Source organism: Mirounga angustirostris, unplaced genomic scaffold, assembly GCF_029215605.1.
Source record: "Mirounga angustirostris isolate CCGP_5_RB_7025 unplaced genomic scaffold, mMirAng1.0.hap1 SCAF_15, whole genome shotgun sequence".
Taxonomy (NCBI): domain Eukaryota; kingdom Metazoa; phylum Chordata; class Mammalia; order Carnivora; family Phocidae; genus Mirounga; species Mirounga angustirostris.
Genome location: NW_026991723.1, coordinates 41619618 through 41640343, shown reverse-complemented (window position 1 = coordinate 41640343; position 20726 = coordinate 41619618). Strand labels below are relative to the sequence as shown.

The 20726-nt window shown below is 37.1% G+C and overlaps 1 protein-coding gene across 1 annotated transcript in view; it reads right to left on the bottom strand.

The window, feature by feature from the left end:
- Positions 1-20726, bottom strand: part of CCDC171 (coiled-coil domain containing 171) — a 304666-nt gene that overhangs the window by 147124 nt on the left and 136816 nt on the right. Inside the window, exons 17-18 of the mRNA XM_064580122.1 lie at positions 12576-13080; positions 11430-11546 (exon numbers count right to left, since the gene is read on the bottom strand). Coding sequence (XP_064436192.1) covers positions 11430-11546; positions 12576-13080 — 622 coding nt within the window. The remainder of the gene's footprint in view (positions 1-11429; positions 11547-12575; positions 13081-20726) is intronic.

Genomic DNA, 20726 nt, shown 5'->3' with positions numbered 1-20726 from the left:
ATGTCCACTGAGAGATGATTGGATAAAGAAGATGTGGTATCTATATACAATGGAATATTATGCAGCCATCAAAAGGAACGAAATCTTGCCATTTGCAATGATGTGGATGGAACTGGAGGGTATTATGCTGAGTGAAATAAGTCAATCAGAGAAAGACATGTATCATATGACCTCACTGGTATGAGGAATTCTTAATCCCAGGAAACAAACTGAGGTTTGCTGGAGTGGTGGGGGGTGGGAGGGATGGGGTGGCTGGGTGATAGACATTGGGGAGGGTATGTGCTATGGTGAGTGCTGTGAATTGTGTAAGACTGTTGAATCACAGACCTGTACCTCTGAAACAAATAATACATTACACGTTAAAAAAAAAGAAGAAGAAGAAGATAGCAGGAGGGGAAGAATGAAGGGGGGGAAATTGGAGGGGGAGACGAACCATGAGAGACTATGGACTCTGAGAAACAAACTGAGGGTTCTAGAGAGGAGGGGGGTGGGGGGGATGGGTCAGCCTGGTGATGGGTATTAAAAAGGGCATGTACTGAATGGAGCACTGGGTGTTATACACAAACAATGAATCATGGAACACTACATCAAAAACTAATGATGTAATGTATGGTGATTAATATAACATAATAATATAAAAATAAATAAATAAAAAAGAAAGCTGTGTATCTGCACTATTCCATTCAGAGAACTGTAATATAATATTATGCTCTCAGTTTTTACTGAAGATGAATATAAGTAACACTGACAGAAAAAAGTCTGCATCTTCTATGAAGTGGCTTTTAAAGATAGAAACTGTGATGTTATTCAATATTTCCAATATGATAACCCATGTAATAAGTTCCTCTCAAAATTCAGCAGCAGAATAGTTTTTTCCATATGTTTGGAGACAGAGGGCATCTCACATCTGAGGAACAACAAGCAATTCAGTTTAGCTAAATTGCAGGTTTATTAATGAGTACTGGGAGGTGAGACTATACAAATAGATGAGAATCAGATCAAGAAGCGTCTTGTACACCTTGCCAAAGAGTTAATTCATACAATAAGAAATGGGGAATAATGCTGCTGCTGATATGGAAGCCAAAGATATGCAATAGATCAAGCACTGTTTACACACATTAAGTCATTTAAGCCTAAAAATAGCAAATGAGATGGGACTAGTATGATAGCCATTTAAAAATAAGTAAGAAAAAAAGAACAATGAAAAATAGTTACAGAATGACCTAATCATATTGAAATACATATAAAACAACTTGAAAGAAGTACACATCAATACTGATCATATTCTTAGAGAGATTACAAGAAATTTAAATTTACTTCCTCATACTATTCAATGCTCTATAAATGCTCTCCAATACACTAATGCTACTTGCTACTTCTTTGTTATTTCTTCTTCTTCTTCTTCTCCTTCTTCTTCTTCTTCTTGTCCTCCTCCTCCTCCTCCTCCTCCCCCTCCCCCTCCTCCTCCTTCTTCTTCTTGTTTTTCTTCTTCTTCTCCTTCTTCTTCTCCTTCTTCTCCTTCTTCTTCTTCTTCTTCTTCTTCTTGTTTTTCTTCTCCTTCTCCTTCTTCTTCTTCTTCTTTTTAGGGAGGAAGGGAGGTGGGGGAGAGGGGCAGAGGGAGAGGGAGAGAGAGAATCAACCAGGCTCCACACCCAGCATGGAGCCTGAAACGGGGCTCAATCTCACAACCCTAAGACCATGACCTGAGCCGAAATCAAGGGTCAGACGCTTAACCAACTGAGCCACCCAGGTGCCCTTGTTACTTCTATAAACCTCCTCAAATTATTTCTTTGCTAAATATGAGATAGATGATAGATAGATAGATAGATAGATAGATAGATAGATAGATTGATAGTTTGATAGATAGATGATAAATTGGCACAGTGTGTCTAAGAATGGACACCCATTAGTAGGTTAAGAAGGTAACACATGCAAAAAATATGGAGTTAAAACAACAGCAATGAGGCTAGATAAAAAGTAGACTGATAAAATATATAGAATATAGGGCATAAGAGTAAGAATAAGAATAAGTTATGGTGACTCCCAGGTTTCTATTTTAATTACTTGGTGGATGGCCATGCCAATCACAAAGACAGAAAATTTAGGAGGAGGTTTAGGGACAAAGAAGATGATGAAAATTTTGAATATATTGAGTTTGAGGTGTTTTTAGGATACCCATAGAAAGCTAGATATTCAGGGTTTAAGTTCAGGCATGATGGGGAGGTAGTCTCTAAAACCTCAGAATTTCTGTAGTGAGAACAGTGTCTTTGTTATTCATGGTGGGGCCCAGGACCACACTTCACAGTACATATTAATGGGTTGACTCATGGTGGGCATGTCTTAGGTTTATGCTAACAAGATAACTAAAGGTAAGGACTGGTCCTATCTGAAAGACCAACTATGGGATCAGAGGTTAGGTCTTTGAGCCAGTATGAATTAGCTCAACCTCCAGAGAGACTGAGCTCAGCAACGTAGCCAACAATCCAATTAATCATGTCCATGTAATGAAGCTTCAATAGAAATTCTGGACACTGAAGCTCCAGTGAGCTTCCTGGATTGGTAATACCCCATATGTACTGTCATAAATTGATGGCAGGAGGTTACCTTGCCCTGAGGACAATGGAAGCTTGATGTCTGGAATCCTCCTAGACTTTACCCTATGCATCCCTTCCTTTGGATCTAATTTGTTTCAATTTGCTATAATAAAACTGTAATCCTAAGTATAACACTTTCTTGAGTTCTACAGGTCATTCTAGCAAATTACGGAACCTGAGAGAATTCGTAGGATCCCCTTAACTCATAACCAGCTGGCCTAAAGTGAGAGTGACTCCAGGAATTCCTAAACTTATAGCTGGGGCTCAAGTGAGGACAATGGGGGGACTGTTCCCTCTGCCTGTGCAGTTTAGCTAGATGCCTTTGCACTATTTTTATGAAACGCTTGAAAAGAAAAATTAAGAGAAAAAAAGAAAAAAAGATTAGTCGTTCTCTTGGACAAGGAGTATGTAGCGGTGACTGCAAAAAAGGTGAAGAAAATGTTTTATATATTTTCTTGTATACATTCTAGCATATACATTTTTTAAATGCATTTACCTTTACAGCTAAATTAGTAGATTTTATTGCCTGTAAACTCTATCCCAATATAGTTGACTTAAAAAGAAGAGACAGGGGCACCTCGGTGGCACAATCAGTTAAACGCCTGACTCTTGGTTTTGGCTCAGGTCATCATCTCAGGGTTCTGAGATCAAGCCCCGCATCAGGCTCTGAGCTCAGTGCAGAGTTTGCTTGAGATTCTCTCTCCCTGTCCCTCTGCCCCTCCCCCCTCAAATAAATAAATAAATCTTAAAAAAAAAAAGAAGAGACAAAGAATTCTGTGTCTGATATTACTGAGAATGTTACTCATTCTAACACGATGTCCCTTTTTATTAAGAGCTACAGGATGAATTCCTATCTAATCTTAGTCCAAGGACATTTTTCTTAACTAAATATCTTTATTTATTTATTTGAGAGAGAGCAGGAGAGCGGGGTGAGGGGCAGAGGGAGAAGCAGACTCCCCACTGAGCAGGGAGCCTGATGCAGGGCTTGATCCTGGGACTCTGGGACCACAACCTGAACCAAAGGCAGACAGATGCTTAACCAACTGAGCCCAGGTGCCCCAGTCCAAGGACATTTTTATTTCTCCTAAATTTTTGTGTTTTTCTTCAATGATATCATTGGCAATTGACTCCTGAGGCCCAAATTTGAACACAATAATTTGAACACAACTATGTAGGCCATCATAATTGGCTTTTTCAACATCATTCCTAGTTCAAATTTGTTTCCACTTTCTTTTACTCAAGTGTTAATAGATATCATTTAGTCATATTTTACAAATACCTGTAAGCTGGTATAATTTTCTTCTAGAACAAGGTGGAGATAAAACAATGTTTCTAATGCATATAATATTTTACTATAGAATTTGAGAGAAAATTTTTTCCTTTGTTCTTTTACAAAAATCTGAAAAAATAATTATGTTGGCTTTGTTAGATAGTATCTGGGTTTGCAACTTACCCTTCTAAGAAAAGGCTTCAGGCTCTTAGAAGTTTCCCATAAACTACCTATAAATTACAAAATATGCTGAAACCTCACCAGTGTTTCTTAAAATAATTTTGATTTTGTACACTATTTTAACAACATTATTCACAAATATATCCTATGAAAGTTGTGACTCTGGAATTTCACATAGTCATGGACACTTCCAAAGATATATTATCCAGTCAAAAATTGTTCTTAAAAATTATGATAGGCAAAGAAATTTTAATTTAAAAAAACATAATAAAATTAAATTAAATTTAAAAAATTAAAAAACAAAATATCTGTTCATTGTAACATTCTTTCAACTTTTCTATGCACTTGAAATTTTTGATAATAAAATGTTTGAAAGAATATGGGAACATGCAAAGGTAATAATAAAAAGGAAATTCACAAAACAGAAGAAAATCTGGTAAATTAAATGTGGGTCCCCAAAAGAGACACTTGGAGCTGAAATACCAAAAATGATACCTACTTGTTTCAATTTCAGATACAAGTGAGGTTATGTAAATAACAAAGTCCTCTAAGTTACTTCTTCTAAAACTTTATTGTGCATATAAGTCATCTGAGGACCTTACAAAAATGTAGATTCTGAGTGAGTAGCTCTGGAGTGGAGTCTGAGATTATGCATTTCTAACACATTCCCCACTGATGCTGATGCTGCTGGTCCACAGACCACAACTAAAGTAGGAATGCTCACTTTATTATTCTTCAGGATTCAATAAAACCTTCATTTTAAAATACATACCAATAACTATTTATTAACAGAAATATCTTTACTTACTGCTTTGAACTTCCTAAGAGTGAAACCTCAACGTTAAACTGAATTCAACCCAGATTTCTGAGTTTTGCCTGAAAGAGTTGCTATGACCTCTACAAAGTTAACTCTAACAATGAAAGAAACTTCTGAACAGTACTAGCAGGGACACATACACTTGGGTCATCTATCTTCTGGATAATTGTGATTCAATTATAGAGGGAAGGCATAACAAAATGTATGAACATTCTATTCATATCCATCTACTATATTTATTCAGAGATAATTCCAGGCAAATCAGCACATTTGTTTCTATCTTGAGAAATTCAGTCTGGACCAGACATATGAAATGTTCAGCTATATAAAGAGTTCCTTAGTCCATTCCCATAATGATTGATATCCCAGCCCTTCAGTGGAAGTAACATTCTCCCCTGTTTGAGGTAAATGATCTCTTGCAGGCATACCATGTGGATACCTGGAAGAGGTAATTTATCTCAAGCGAGCAAACACTTTAATGAAAGCAAGAAGGTTGCCACCTGTCCAGTATTTACAGAGGCAACATGGAAACTGGGGTCTCTGCCCACTGCCTATAAATACATCCTCAAAGTTTAAGAAGGGAGCAGGAGCAACCACCTTTGGCACTTTCCAAGCAGTAAATCCAAGCTACCATTATTGAACTTCCCACTTCATGAAAGGAATAAAGTAATATACCAGCTCACATGAGATACCAGAACACGCACACACAAAAGAAACAGATAAAACAACAAACATTTATTGGACAATTACATATACAAGAGACTTGCTAAGAAGGTTACATTCACACCTAATAACCCTTAAACTAAGAACTTTTCTTAGCCAAATTATACAGATGAAGATATCGAGGCTAAAAGGAATTAAGTACCTTTCCCAGTGTCACACACAAAGTAAATCATGGGACCCAGTTTCAAATCTAGAGCCCAGGTTCTTAATTCATACTCCACTATGTACTCAACATGTTTAATTTTCTCTCCTAGATAATTTAAAACTTTTCTCTTCTATATAATTAATGGTACGTGTATAATTCAGAAGTACTCTAAAAAGGTTAAGTACCTAAAAAGAGTATTCTTTTTTTAAAGATTTTATTTATTTATTGACAGAGAGGGAGACAGAGAGAGAGGGAACACAAGCAGGGGGAGTGGGAGAGGGAGAAGCAGACTCGCTGCTGAGCAGACAGCCCGATGCGGGCTCGATCCCAGGACCCTGGGATCATGACCTGAGCCGAAGGCAGACGCTTAATGACTGAGCCACCCAGGCACCCCTAAAAAGAGTATTTTTAAAAAGAATAATTTACTGACTTTTTTTTTTTTTTACCTTAGGACAAAGATAATACAAGAAGCAATACAGGTACTATTTAGTATATTAAAAGCTACTCCTGGATACTGACCACACATACCAGTTTTCCTGGAGCTAAAAAAACAAAAAAAGTGCCACTGATGCCATCAATATGTAGTCCTGACACGTAAAATGGTTTAAACTTGCAGTTAAGTTCTTCCAAAAGAAAATGGAAGAAGGAAGGGACAAAAAAAAAATACAGTTCTAAGAAATAACTTCTCGCATTTCAGGATTTTCAGGTTATTTCCTTAATAAACCTTCCCAAGATTTTGGCATTTTGATATCCCACTTGGTTGAAAGAATTAAGACACTACTCATAATATTGGGTGATTCAAGAGACAATGAATCAATTACAAATCAAAGCTGAACTGATATTCCTGTTACCTGTCCTATGATGAAAAGATCCTCTTGTGAACTGGATAAACAAATTATGAAATGCCCAACTGATAAGTATTACCCAAACATTAAAAATCATTCTCTAGAAGAATAAGAAAATCCTCTAGAACTATGACTTGTTTTGAAGCTAACACTAGGACAGCATACCATAAGTGAAACACAGCATCATTTCTGTGATTTCTTGCCAAAAATGCATAAACTGAATCTAATCATGAGGAAACATCAAACAAATCAAAATTGAAGGGTATTCTACAAAAATCGACCTGTAATCTTCAAGATCATGATGGTCAAGGAAAGACTGGGGAACTTTTCTGTGTTGGGGGAGTCTCTGTACCTGAATGAAAGAAAGATGACTTACTGCAACACATAATTCTAAACCAGATCCTTTGGCTCTAAAAGACACGGTTGGTTGGGACAACTAAGGAAAGTCGAAGGGGGTGTGAATGGTTTCCTAACATTGATCACAGCCCTCTGGTTATGCAGAAGAATGTCTTGCTTGAAATGCACACTAAAATCTGAGAAAGTAATGGGCATCATGTCCGCTTCTTGCTTTCAAATTGTTCAGCAAAAGAAAAGGTCTCTGTTGTGTACCTGCAACTCTTCTGTAAGTTTGAAGTCATTTCAAAATAATTTTTAAATGCAAGGCACCCAGGTGGCTCAGGCGGTTAAGCTTCCAAACTCTTGATCTCAGTTCAGGTCTTGATCTCAGGGTGGTGAGTTCAAGTCCCACAATAATAATAATTTTTAAAAGCAAATATAAAACACTATGTGGCCTACAAGAACATTTTTATCATTTGTTACTCTGTTAGTAGATGGATGAGTGGGCAGCAGGAAGGAAGGAGGAAGGGTAAGAAAAAGAAATGGTGGGCAGACAGAAAGATAGACACAGAAATAAAACAGACTGGAAGAACACAGAGAAATAGAAAATAATTAGTAGTCTGTAAGTGTGTACAGGCAGAAGTGTGTATATCTATTCATTAATGTAATACACTACTTTCACGATGAGATGGGTGGTAAGGAAACAGCTTTGTTAGTGCACACTATATGCCAGGTACTGTACAAAATGTTCCACAAGTGTTATCTCATTACACCTTCACAAAAACCAGGAAGACAGTACCATCGCCATTTTTAGGTAAAGAGTCTGAGGTCCGGTAAAGTGAAGCAACTTGCCCAATTTCACACAACTAATAACGATCAGAGCTGGATACAAAATAAAATCTGCCTTGTTCAGAGCTAATGCTCTTTCTACTCTACGATAATGCTTACCATATATTTAAGTTATTCATACACTTAAGTTATAAACGCAACATGACTACGTAAGCTGTTATAGCTTTACATTTATTACCCTCATTATTATCTGTTAATAACCTCTCATGTACTTTAAGTGTCTGAGAATATTTTTCCATCCTTTCTGCCAAAATATCTGAAATTTCTACTACGAGAATACACATAAAAATGAAAACACATTACCTTGAAAAGCTAATATATTAACCCGTCATCATTTTTTGAATGACTTCTTCCATAAACCCAGCTTGTTAGGCCATCTCCACAAAAGGTACACACTGATCATTTTTGTAGTAGTCTAATAATAACTCAATTATTTACCTGTCCAACTATATTCTTCCCTATACTCTTCTGGACTTTAATACATCAATTATTCTCCCCCTCTAAGCAACTACCACTTTCTCTTCCCAAAGTACTTAGTGTTCTTTAGCCAACAACACTTAAAGCCTTTCCTAAAAATAAGTTTCCCTGAACTTGCCCTTTTCTCAAGCTATTAGAGGCACAACCAGATTCTAACGTCAAAGGCGGCTCTGTTCCTGGGGGTAGGCAAGCATTTAAAGATACACCACTCTCGGTCTACCTTCTACTTGATAAGTCTTACCTACACATATTTTTATCAGGGTCTCAAATAACCATTGTGTCAATATTTTAACTTTAAAATATTGCAATAGTCCACTTTTGGAAAACGTGCTCAGGGAGATCATTGTCTAGTTTTATAAAACCTCTATAATCTGCGACACCTGGTGGCTCAGTTGGTTGAGCGTCTGCCTTTGGCTCAGGTCATGATCCCAGGGTCCTGGGATCAAGCACCACATCAGGCTTTCTCCATCTCCTGCTGCCCTTCCCCTCTCCCCCCACTCCCCCATTCATGCTCACTCACGTGCATGCTCTCTCTCTCTCTCAAATAAAGTCTTTTTTTTTAAAAAAAGTCTATGGCAAGATTTCATTCCTTTTGATTATGCTGAGTGAAATAAGTCAATCAGAGAAAGACATGTACCATATGATCTCACTGATATGAGGAATTCTTAATCTCAGGAAACAAACTGAGGGTTGCTGGAGTGGTGGGGGTGGGAGGGATGGGGTGGCTGGGTGATAGACATTGGGGAGGGTATGTGCTATGGTGAGCGCTGTGAATTGTGTAAAACTGTTGAATCACAGACCTGTACCTCTGAAACAAATAATACATTATATGTTAAAAAAAAAAAAAACAAACAGAAGACAGTAGGAAGGGAAAAATGAAGTGGGGGGAAATCAGAGGGGAAGACGAACCATGAGACACTATGGACTCTGAGAAACAAACTGAGGGTTCTAGAGGGGAGGGGGGCGGGGGGATGGGTTAGCCCGGTGATGGGTATTAAAGAGGGCACATACTGAATGGAGCACTGGGTATTATACGCAAACAATGAATCATGGAACACTACATCAAAAACTAATGATGTAATGTATGGTGATTAACATAACATAATAAAATTTAAAAAAATAAAAAATAAAAAAAAGTCTATAATCTGATCCCATGCCAATGATCCACCTTTTCCCTCACTATTTTCCAATATAGTTATAATAAAAAACACATTTTAGTTATCACCATGTATAAGCCAGCCGTGCAAGGCATGGGTCTCCATTCCATCTCCTTAATGTCCCTCTTCCCATTCTGTGCTTATTCCCACCTCTGCAGCTCTGCTAAAGCTCTGCCCTCCATCTGGATGCTGTCCCTCTTCTGTAACTTACTATCTGTCATTCTAGGCCCAGGTAAAGCCTTCAGATGGGCTCCCTGAAGCCTTCCCAATACTCGTAAGCCTACTCTGAGCTGCATCTTTTATGGGTTCTTACATTTAAAGCCAGTATTTCCTCATTCAATCCTTGATTACATTCTGCCTAAAGTTGTTCATAAGTTGTCAATCTTGTTCTATAATCACTGTGCATATTTTCTAGAGGTCCAGATCCAAGTCATATTTTTCTTTTATCTCCTAAAGCATATACAGCACAGTGATAAGGAAAGATAAAGTAATGATATAAAAAGGATCATAGCTTAAGAAACCAATCTATTTTGGGGCGCCTGGGTGGCTCAGTCGGTTAAGCGTCTGCCTTCGGCTCAGGTCATGATCCCAGGGTCCTGGGATCGAGCCCCGCATCGGGCTCCCTGCTCGGTGGGAAGCCTGCTTCTCCCTCTCCCACTCCCCCTGCTTGTGTTCCCTCTGTCGCTGTGTCTCTCTCTATCAAATAAATAAAATCTTCAAAAAAAAAAAAGAAACCAATCTATTTTAATTGTTCGCATACCTACAAAGAATATGATGAACACAAATAATCTGTTTTTTAAACTAAGTCCCAAAACTTTCACTAAGTTCTTTCAAGAATGTTAATCTTGGGGCGCCTGGGTGGCTCAGTCGGTTAAGCGTCTGCCTTCAGCTCAGGTCATGATCCCGGGGTCCTGGGATTGAGCCACGCATCAGGCTCCCTGCTCAGCAGGGATCCTGCTTCTCCCTCTCCTTCTGCCTGCCGCTCTGCCTACTTGGGATCCCTCTCTCTCTCTGTGTCAAATAAATAAATAAAATCTTTAAAAAAAAAAAAAAAGAATGTTAATCTTGTTCTGAAGCTATAGTGCCAACATACTTAAAATACATTTATTTAGACTTTTATTTCAGACTTCAAATCCAGTACATTGAGGTTTTGCCAAAATATTAGAGATGCATAAGGCTTACCAACATTGATGGCCACAATCTAAAAATAATCTTTGAATCTTAAGTTTCCCACTATAAGAACCTAGATTTAGATATGTGAAATCACAATAAATGATGTGCATGTATATAGCAGACTTGTCTAAAGAATTAAACTACATCCTAAATTATTATTTCATTAATGCTTACAACATTCCATGAAGTAGGTAAGTGTTACCAAATCCGTTATATTATTTTTACTGTTAATGTGTCTGAAATGACCATAATTAGTCCAATGACATAGCTTAACCAGTAGGTAACTGTATGTTATTCTTGAGAAGTTAGTTTTCATTGAACTTTTCATACAAACATATCCTGCAATCTGAGTCATGAAAAAAATTTTTAGACCTTTGGAAATCACTGATTATAGGTGGTTCCATGGCTGGTGGAAAGAAACTGACTATTCAAATTAACCCTATTTAAAATCAGTTCAGAAAAATAAAAACATATCACCAAACAAGAAGTTTTCTACTGGTTCTGTTATTACTCAAACTTCTAAAATGTATAGCTAGAAACAGAAATTAAGAAAGACTAAAACATTTGCAAGAACATTACCAGTATTACTTAATAAAAAAGCTAATGAGATTTCCGTGGGAAAATCAGATCACAAAGGGAAAAAATAAGGTGGATACATTCACAAGAAATGTCATTTAATTTCCCCATAAATCAAGACAAAATTACCCACCAAAATTTACATTAATTCTCTACATCATTAGAGATTTCATCATTTCTCTGCCTGAATAAAAGAAAGATGAAAAGAAATACATTTTCTTCCTAGATGGTTTATTAGGATTTATGTGTAAGTGTATTTTGCAAGGACCTAGAAGAGGGAATCGTACCTGTTTTACTAATGACTTCCTGTAACTCAGCCATAGAGGTGATTATTGCAGCTAGGAGGTCAGAACTGGTAAGCCAACTGAGCGCTTGCAAACAACGTAACTGCTCCTTCTGATGCTCTGCAAAAAAAGAAAGAAATCCATCTTGCAATGCTACAAACATTTAAAATCCATGTTTAAAATTCATAGCAACGCTTGGCTATTAAAGAAATAGATCAAAATTTGTAGACAGAACTTTGCCTAGTACGGAAAAGTCTACAAGAAATGTTAGATTTGACGGAGAATTTATTTATATATTACATGAATTAGGTGAAGTCAAAAAAGAGAGAGAGAGAGAGAGAGGATGGGGCACCTGGGTGGCTCAGTCAGTTAAGCATCTGACCCTTGATTTCGGTTCAGGTCATGATCTCAGGGTTGTGAAATCGCGCCTCATGTCGGGCTCCACGCTGGGCATGGAGCCTGCTTAAGATTCTCTCTCTCTCCCTCTCCCTCTGTCCCTCCCCACCTACCCCACCCTCGCTCATGCACTCTCTCACTCGCTCTCTCTCCCTTTCTCAAAACAAAGAGAGAAGAAAATTTTTCTTTAGTTCTGTTTATATTACTTAATAGCTTGATTTTTAAAAGTTAATAATTGAAATCATTGTTTCCCCAGAATAGTCAAGCATTTAAAAAAATTTAACTGGAACATTTACATTTGTCTCATTTTCATTCAATTCCTCATTTAACTCTGATCATTTTATAGTGATTCATAGAAAGTGAAAATAAATTATACTGGTAATTAATTTTAAATAGGGCAGAGTCTCTGGATTGACTTAATTGAAAAATCACTATATAAACTCTCCACTTTACTGTGAAAAGAGCATTCAAATATATTAAAGCTAAATATATATATATATATATATAATAAAGCTAGACAAAGTTGAAATTATATTTGCTGCTTTCTTTAAATTTTAATAGTCATAACAAAAGAATCAAAACCAATTTATGAATAAATATACATTTACCCATACAGACATACATATCTATATATACATGGGACTATGTTACATGATTTGACATATTAAATGATTTTAAGTTTTTACATAATAGGTAAACATAGTCACATTGTATGTTTTCAACTTAGATTTTAAAAAGCATAAATGATCTTACTTGGAAATTTATGCTTGTCTTTGGGCTCTCCTGTACACACTAACATGCCTATACCTTCTTTGAAACTTTCCATCCAGGTAAAAAGAGAGGCACATGATTGGCCCAAAATCTTGAGCCTATTTGCTGCCAAAATTGCAATAACACCTTTCCGGAACACACGTATCAATCCTTTGAATGGTTTTTTCTTCATCTTGGCTTCCTCTTGCTTCTTTTCATCTACACTTGACAAAGCCTGGGCTAGAGTCCTAACTTCCAGTTTGAACAACTCAAAGGTGTTGACCTGCTCCTGGAGAAAATCTCTCTGTGTAGATAAGGCACACGATCGGCTGTAGAGAGGACATAAGGCACCAGCCATCAATGCACAGGCTGCCAGCAACGATGTTTGTTCCCTTTGAGTCTGTGATAACATGTGTTTGAAGCGTGAATTTTCAAGAACCAACTGTTCATGTGACCTCTCAATACGATTCAATTTTTCCATATTTTTTTCAGCAATTTCTTGAAATTTCTGTAAGAAGTCAAATAAAATATATGAAACGTAGTCATCTTATTACTTCTAGAGAAAGAAAACAAACTTTTGCTGACAACTTCTTCAAGAGATCCATGTTCTAAATATCCAAAAATAAGTATGACAGAGCAACAGTGAGCCAAATGGCTTAGCTCTAAATGTGCGCACTGATTTTTAAATCCTCTTACATAGAAGCTTCACATAAAATCGAACATGTAAATTTAAAAGTACTTCATGAATTTCCTGTACACTTATACATAAATGCACACATTTAGAAAGGAAAATTTCTCTTCTTCCATTCCTCACTAACTTTTATTTCCTGCTTTTAAACAGAAATTATACCACCAATAGAAGTTTTCCTATATGTAAAAAGACTTTACGTTTTGCCAGAATAAGCAAAGGGTTAAATCAATAATACAACATAGGGGCGCCTGGGTGGCTTAGTCGGTTAAGTGTCTGTCTTTGGCTCAGGTCATGATCTCAGGGTCCTGGGATCGAGCCCTGCATCGGGCTCCTTGCTCAGTGGGGAGCCTGCTTCTCTCCCTTTCTCTTTGCCCCTCCTCCCACCATGTGTGCTCTCCCTCCCTCTCTCTCTCTCTCAAATAAATAAACTCTTTAAGAAAAAAATACAACAAATAGCACTTGACTGCTGTTTACTGGATGAGGACATACTGATTCTCAGGACAAACTGATTCTCAGGACAAACTCTCATATCAGCTCCTTCTTACCTTCCCAAGACAGAACACTGAACAAAGTACAGCTCCAGCGGTGGGAAGAAATAACTAACTGTAAGCTGGGCCTCAGCAGTTCTCTGATCCTTTTTCCCTCATCAAGGGACTTGCAAGCCAAAACAATTTTGAAACACAAAGAAATTTCAACTGCAGACAACATATTTTAATCGCTAGAAAATAAACTAGTTCTCTATGAAATCTTATGCCTAATCATTAAGGAACTGCTGAGGTAGAGTAAATTTCAGAAGATAACAGATCCCAGTTTCCTTTACTGATTCATTTATCATGCAATACACATTTATTGATTACTCACTAAATTCCATGTGCTAGAAAAACAGACAAGCAAATCAATTATTGTGGCATAATGCTATGATAAAACTATGCCAGATTGCCAGAGGTATACAAAAGGGAGTTTGCACAAAATGATATTGACAGGCTTTTGGAGGGATATGACAAAGGTAGTGGGGTATATAATAGAAAGAATTAAAAAAAAAAAACTACCAATAAGGAAGCTAATCATAGCTATCCTATAAGAATTTAATGATCAGAGTTGGAGAAAATAATACAAACTCTTGCCTACTCCTCAAGATTTGATGTCAAAGCCTACCGTGGACAATGCTGATAGGCGCGGTAGCCAAACAAATTCAAACTTGTCGAAATATACTGCTGAGAAAAATAACTCTTGGGCCAAATCCAACCCCACGGCTAGGGGATGAGATTCCCAAAAGGTGCGCAGTGAGTAGAAAAAGGCCCTCGGAGGTACGGTCCTGAGTACGAATAAGTAAAGGAAGTCAACAAGAAGCCACTCTCTGAAGGATTCAACTTCCTGGATGCTTTCCCTTGGGCAGGGGAAAAACTGTATTTTAGCCATGGTTTTAAATGTTTCTATATTATAATTCCCTTTATGTAATCCAACTCTTCTCTAAAGTCTGACCCAGCCGTATCTATGGTGTGTGAAAAATAAAGGAACCAGGAAATAAAGGAACTGTGGCTTGCCCCAACCACATCTCCACCACTGGCCAGGCTGGGGTAGCAGGATTTCATCCCTGGGACTGTGTCCCAGAGCTCCATACAAGGACACTTGTAAAGGAAGTGGTGTCCCACTGGGAGCAGCTGAAAGAAGCAAGAAACTCTGAAAAGCACTAACCAAGTGGACCGCTTGGAAGCAGATGTGAGATACCCTTTTAAGGGAAGCAACCTTTAAGAAAAGGGAAAACTGACCTGAATTGTGGCTAAAGAAGGCAGGAAGACCAGCGTGTGGAGGAAAAAGAGCCAGAAACAGGATAATGTATTCTAAGGAAGTGCAAACAATTCAGAATGCCTGAAGAGAAGAGGAGAATGATGGAAAATTGACAAGTAGGTAGATAATAGATGATTAAGCTACGGAATTTAAACTATCTGGAAAGCCATGAATACCCATAAGATCCTGGAAGTCGCTCTGCTTTAGTTAATGGGTGGGAGAATCAGAAATCTTAATAAAGACTGCCAAGGGTAGCAGTAGAGTTGCAGGGCGTAGGGATGGAATGAGATGAGCAAATAGAAATTACAATGGTTAACTCCGTATTTTCTCCACAATCAATTCCACTAGTTCAATTAGAGGGGAAAACAGGAAAATTCTAGAAAATCCAAGATAAAAGGGGCATACTGGCCACAGCTAGGTAGGAGACATAAAAATTAACCTCAGCGGATTCCAGGTGGCTGCCTATGTACACATTCACAGTTCTCAAAGTCTCAGGCAGAAGTGTGTTTTCAACAAAAAACACTTTTTTTGAACAACAACAACAAAAATGGTGATGAGATATATTTGCTAACAATATTTTAAAATATTTCAAAATAAAACATGAAATCATTGGTCAAAATCAAATGGGTTGTTGAAAGAGAGCTGAAAGTATGTTAACTACTGGAATTAAAATTTTAAAAATAAACAAAATAAAAATTTAAAAATTAAAAAAAAAAAAGGAAAGAGAGCTGAAAGTAAAGCAAGCCCATTCTGGAAAAGATTTAGTTAATTTTAGCACGTGATAGACCTCAAATTCTTCTACCGTATACAGCTGGCCCACTTCAGGGCTTCAGGTTGAAGCTGACAGCATTTTAGAAGGGCAACCAGAAACTGGCAGTCCTGGGATGAGGATGAGAGAGTAATCAAAATGTGAGAAGTGGATAAAAATCTGAAATACACTACCCAAAACACCCCATTTCTCTCGATGAAGAGAAAACCAGGAACAAGCTGGAATGTTTTAAAAACAGAATTGGGATTCCAGACTTCCACGGCCAGTTTTCATTTCATTCCAGTGCCCCTTCTACCACTGGTAGAAGCAGTGGTAATATAAAAGAAGCAATTTTGGGGCACCTGGGTGGCTTAGTCGGTTAAGCGACTGCCTTCGGCTCAGGTCATGATCCCGGAGTCCTGGGATGGAGTCCCACATCGGGCTCCTGGCTCAGCGGGGAGCCTGCTTCTCCCTCTGACCTTATCCCCTCTCATGCTGTTTCTGTCTGTCTCTCTCTCTCAAATAAATTAAAAAAAATTTTTTTTTAATTTAAAAAAATAAATAAATAAAAGAAGCAATTTTTGAAGATCCTCATGTCATTCCATGACCCCCAAGTTTTGATCACTTGTAATGATTATACATTTAAAAGTGCTGAATACTATTAATTACTATCACTATGGATGATTTCATGAGACGCCTATGATTTGTATTATAAGAAAGGAATGCCATTCACAGCTTGCTAAAACAGTAAAAATAGGACTAAGAATACATATGAAGTTTGTTTATAAATAAAAATAAACAATCTCTAAATTCTACCTCTGAAACTAATAAAAAATAAAAGGGTGTATATATCCTTTAAAAAATAAATTAAAAAGTAAAAATAAATAATCTCTAAATACTATTTAATTGTCTAATAACTCTGCTGTCCTCTGTCATTCTTGGTTTAAGTAATTATAATCAAGATACCAGGTATCAATTGTTATTTTTTTAAATATAAACCAGACCAAGGGGTGCCTGGGTGGTGCAGTCGGTTAAGCGTCCAACTCTTGGTTTCGGCTCAGGTCATGATCTCAGGGTCTTGAGATCAAGCCCCATGAGCTCTGTGCTCAGCGGGAAGTCAGCTTGAGTTTCTCTCTCCCTCTACCTCTGCCCCTCCCCCTGCACTCTCTCTCTCTCTCTCACTGAAATAAATACGTAAATCTTTAAAAAAAATCACCCAGACCAATATTGAACTAGATAACTAGAATTAATTAGCAGAGTGAATTAAAGATTTAGGAATAATAAAAAATATTTAAATTTTTAAAGCTCTTATTAACAAATATTAACAACACAAAAACCTCAATAACATTAGTACTTAATGAGAGTTTTGTTCCTTTCTTAACAATTACATTTCTGCATCCCTACTGTCTCCACTGAGATCCAGAATCACCAATCTAACTGCCCCGTAGGCATCTCCACTTAGCTACCATAGCCCTCTCAAGCTAAAGTAACCAGTCCAGTACTACTGATTTGCCTCCTAAACATATCCATAATAATCCTTTCTGTCAATACATGGAACCAACAACTACCCAACTGTTCAAACCAAAAACTTAGTCAGTCTTAATACCGCCTTTCCCCCTATCTCTACATTCCCAAATCAAAGCCATCCGCAAATACAGTTGGGTTTACCTGCAAAATATATCCTGATCCATCTCCATGGCTACCCATGCTAGTTCCAGCTCTTCACCCTCAGCTACTCATGCCCACTTCAGTGTTACTGTCACATTAGGTCAGTCCAATCCTATTGTTTAACCTCTGTCTTTACTGAACCAGGGTTCTCTCCTCAAGTCACAACACCCCCACATGCCTCGTGCTGCAAAGGTTTCACTTCTCCTGGGATCCTCAACCTGATGAAAAAGGAGAGAAAGGTCTGCTCCTTTACTATCCAGAAATGAGACTCACCCCTCTTTCTCACAATTTAGCCATGTTCTCTAGCACCCCCAGGTCCTTGGCCTTCTCCCCTAACACTATTTAAATCCTAACCATCTTCAGAGCCCACTTCAGGGTCTATCTACTCCATGACGCCTTTCACTATAATCCTTACTCACACTGACCTTGACCTTCTCTGAACTTATTTATATCACTCAGACATTTAATTCCTACACTGCTCCTTACTTATTTCATATGTGTATATCTATTCTCCCTCCAATACAGTAGAGTGCCAGTTCCTAGAAGCCAGGAAATATTTACTGTAGTGCCTATCACAGTGCTCCATACCCTGTAGGTATTTAGTAAATATTGAAAAAATTAAATAATCCTTTATAAGATGTTCCTTGGTGCTAAGCACAGTTTTTTGCTCATAACAGACACTGAATATATACCAAATGGATAAAAAGCTTTACAAATGTAAGGAGAAGAAAAATATAATAGAGAAAAAGATATAATTTCCAAATATAATTTGGAACTTATCAGCATGTCAGAATTCTGTTTTAAAATTAACTCTGATATTCCACAGGGACCTTCAGAGGTACTGCATTATTTACAGTGAATTATTCTTGAAGAACAAAGCTTGTTTGATGGTAACACTGGAAACAGCAATAAGAGCAATTTTTCCCTTTAAAAAAAAAAATCCTGTTCTTTACCCAAGGAGATTGAAGGCCAATATTTTTAAAGCAAACATAAGGAACATCGCCTTCAAATGGGACAAAAGCATTCCTAGTACTGAAATAACCTGCTCCTGGGTATGTTTAATTTCAAAAATAACATTAGCAAATTCCTCCAAAACAACACTCTTATTTTGAAGAACTAAAAAAAAAAAAAAAAAACCATGAAAATATAGTATGGATATCTTTTATACAGATTTCTTTGGCATATCAAAAATACTAGCTTTCCTCTACTGTCTGATAAATTCAAAGTGCATCCAAAATGGGGGTCGGGGGGAGATACCTTCTTTGCCTAATGAATCACACACTTACTTCCTAAAATACACAGGCTCCGTGGGATGCCTTACAGTGCTCCATGAACTATGAGACTTTGGGTCAGAAATTAGACACTTCCCTAGAGAGTAAAATTCTTTTTTATCACTTTTGCTTCCTGAGTTCCTATTCTTTATGTTGGCAAAAGACAAAATGCAAACTGGACATTCAATGATACATAGACATCAAAGGACTTCATTTAAAAATGTCTTATTTTTATAAGCTGCATACCTTGTCTTTTTATGCAATGGTAATATTTTAAAATACAATAAATTCACCTGCTTATCTTACGATGTAAGTACTTCTCTGTTAAAAATAAAGCACATTTTGTGAAGAAAGTGGAAGCCTCACACCTTGCTGGTGAAGATGTTAAAATGATGCAGCAGCTTTTGAAAACAGTTTGGAAGCTCCTCAAAAAGTTAAATGTGGAGTTACCACATGACCTAGAAATTCCACTATCTGACCTTCATATATATTCAAATCCCGTAATGATTATTTACTTAACTTAAAAACACTATCTTTATTTTGTAAGTCTAGCATGACAAAAAATATTATGTGCCCAAATGGTCTGTGCCTCCATTTATTTTTGTTTCTAAAGCAGTAAAAATTATAAAGTGCCCTTTGGATAAGCCAAACCTTCGAAAGGACAGAGTTCTCCTATCATTAGACTGAGAATAAAGGTGTCAACATAGGCAAGATGCTTGATTTGCCGACTGTTAAAAGATAACTACATCAGATTGTTGATAAGTTAGCACTACCTCTCTATTCTGACCTGCCTCAGGTCTCCCTTCCTTGTGGGTTTTCAGACCCTGGCAAGAGCGCCCAGGTTGGCTCCAGTCTCCTCTATAAAAACTTTAAACATTGACACCTCCTCTCCTAAGTTCATAGCATCCTCTTGGGAATTAATTACACAGAGTTGTTGTGATAAACTCTATATTATTTAATTTCTCGTTTAAGGGATGACCTCCCAACTAAAGTTGACAGTTTTTGAGGAAAGAACTAAGACTATATCGCTTTGTTAATACCACAGCATGGAACACAGTGCCCTATATATCTGGTATATAACATAAAAAGTACATTTTTATTAATATTAAATACATTATATAAAAGGTATCTTGATATTCTTACCAATAGCAATTTTGCAATAGAATATACTAAAAATTCAGTCTCTGGGAAAAAAGAAGTCTGAGAGAAATAAGAGATAAGGGAACTAGCATCTGTGGGTGGCTGACAGTGTGTCACTGGTTTTTCATACATTATCACATTTAACCATTAATCAAGAATCACTTGGAAATGCAAGTTCAAGAAATATGAAACTGAGCTGTCACTAGACCCATTTTCAGGTATTATTTGATATACAAAAACAGCATATATTTCTAAAAGAAATAGTGTTGTAGCGTAGAAATGGTGTTGTATGCAAAAAGGACTGGAAGATCAGGAAGATGAAAATGTATTAAAACAGCACATAATGTTCACTTTACAATTTCTAAATGCCAAGCAAGGGGCTGACCATTTTACATCTGTTACCTCTATTCTAATCCCAATTCTAGAACTTTCTTGCTACACAAACAACTGGTATCAGTTCTCTGAACCTTGGTTTCCTCATTTGTAAAATAGAAATGATACCTAAATGACCTATCTCACATGGTTGTTGTGGGGCTTGAGTAAGAGGAGACGCATAAAGTTATAAAAAAGCATTGAAAAATCTATTGAGCATTGTGCAATTCAACTGACAGCCTTACTAAAAAAAAATATGTATATCCTAAAGCAATTATTTCAGAAGCAAAGGACTTCACACCAACTCAGAGTCCATCAATGCGTGGTGAGCATAGGATTGTGTCAAACTAACTCCCTGTGATCATTCCAGGCAGCCATGTATACATATCACCTCCAATCATATAAACAAGCTAAGCTTGGAATATTTTTGGAACCCAATTAAAAAGAAAAAAAGTTTCATCATCTAATAACACGAA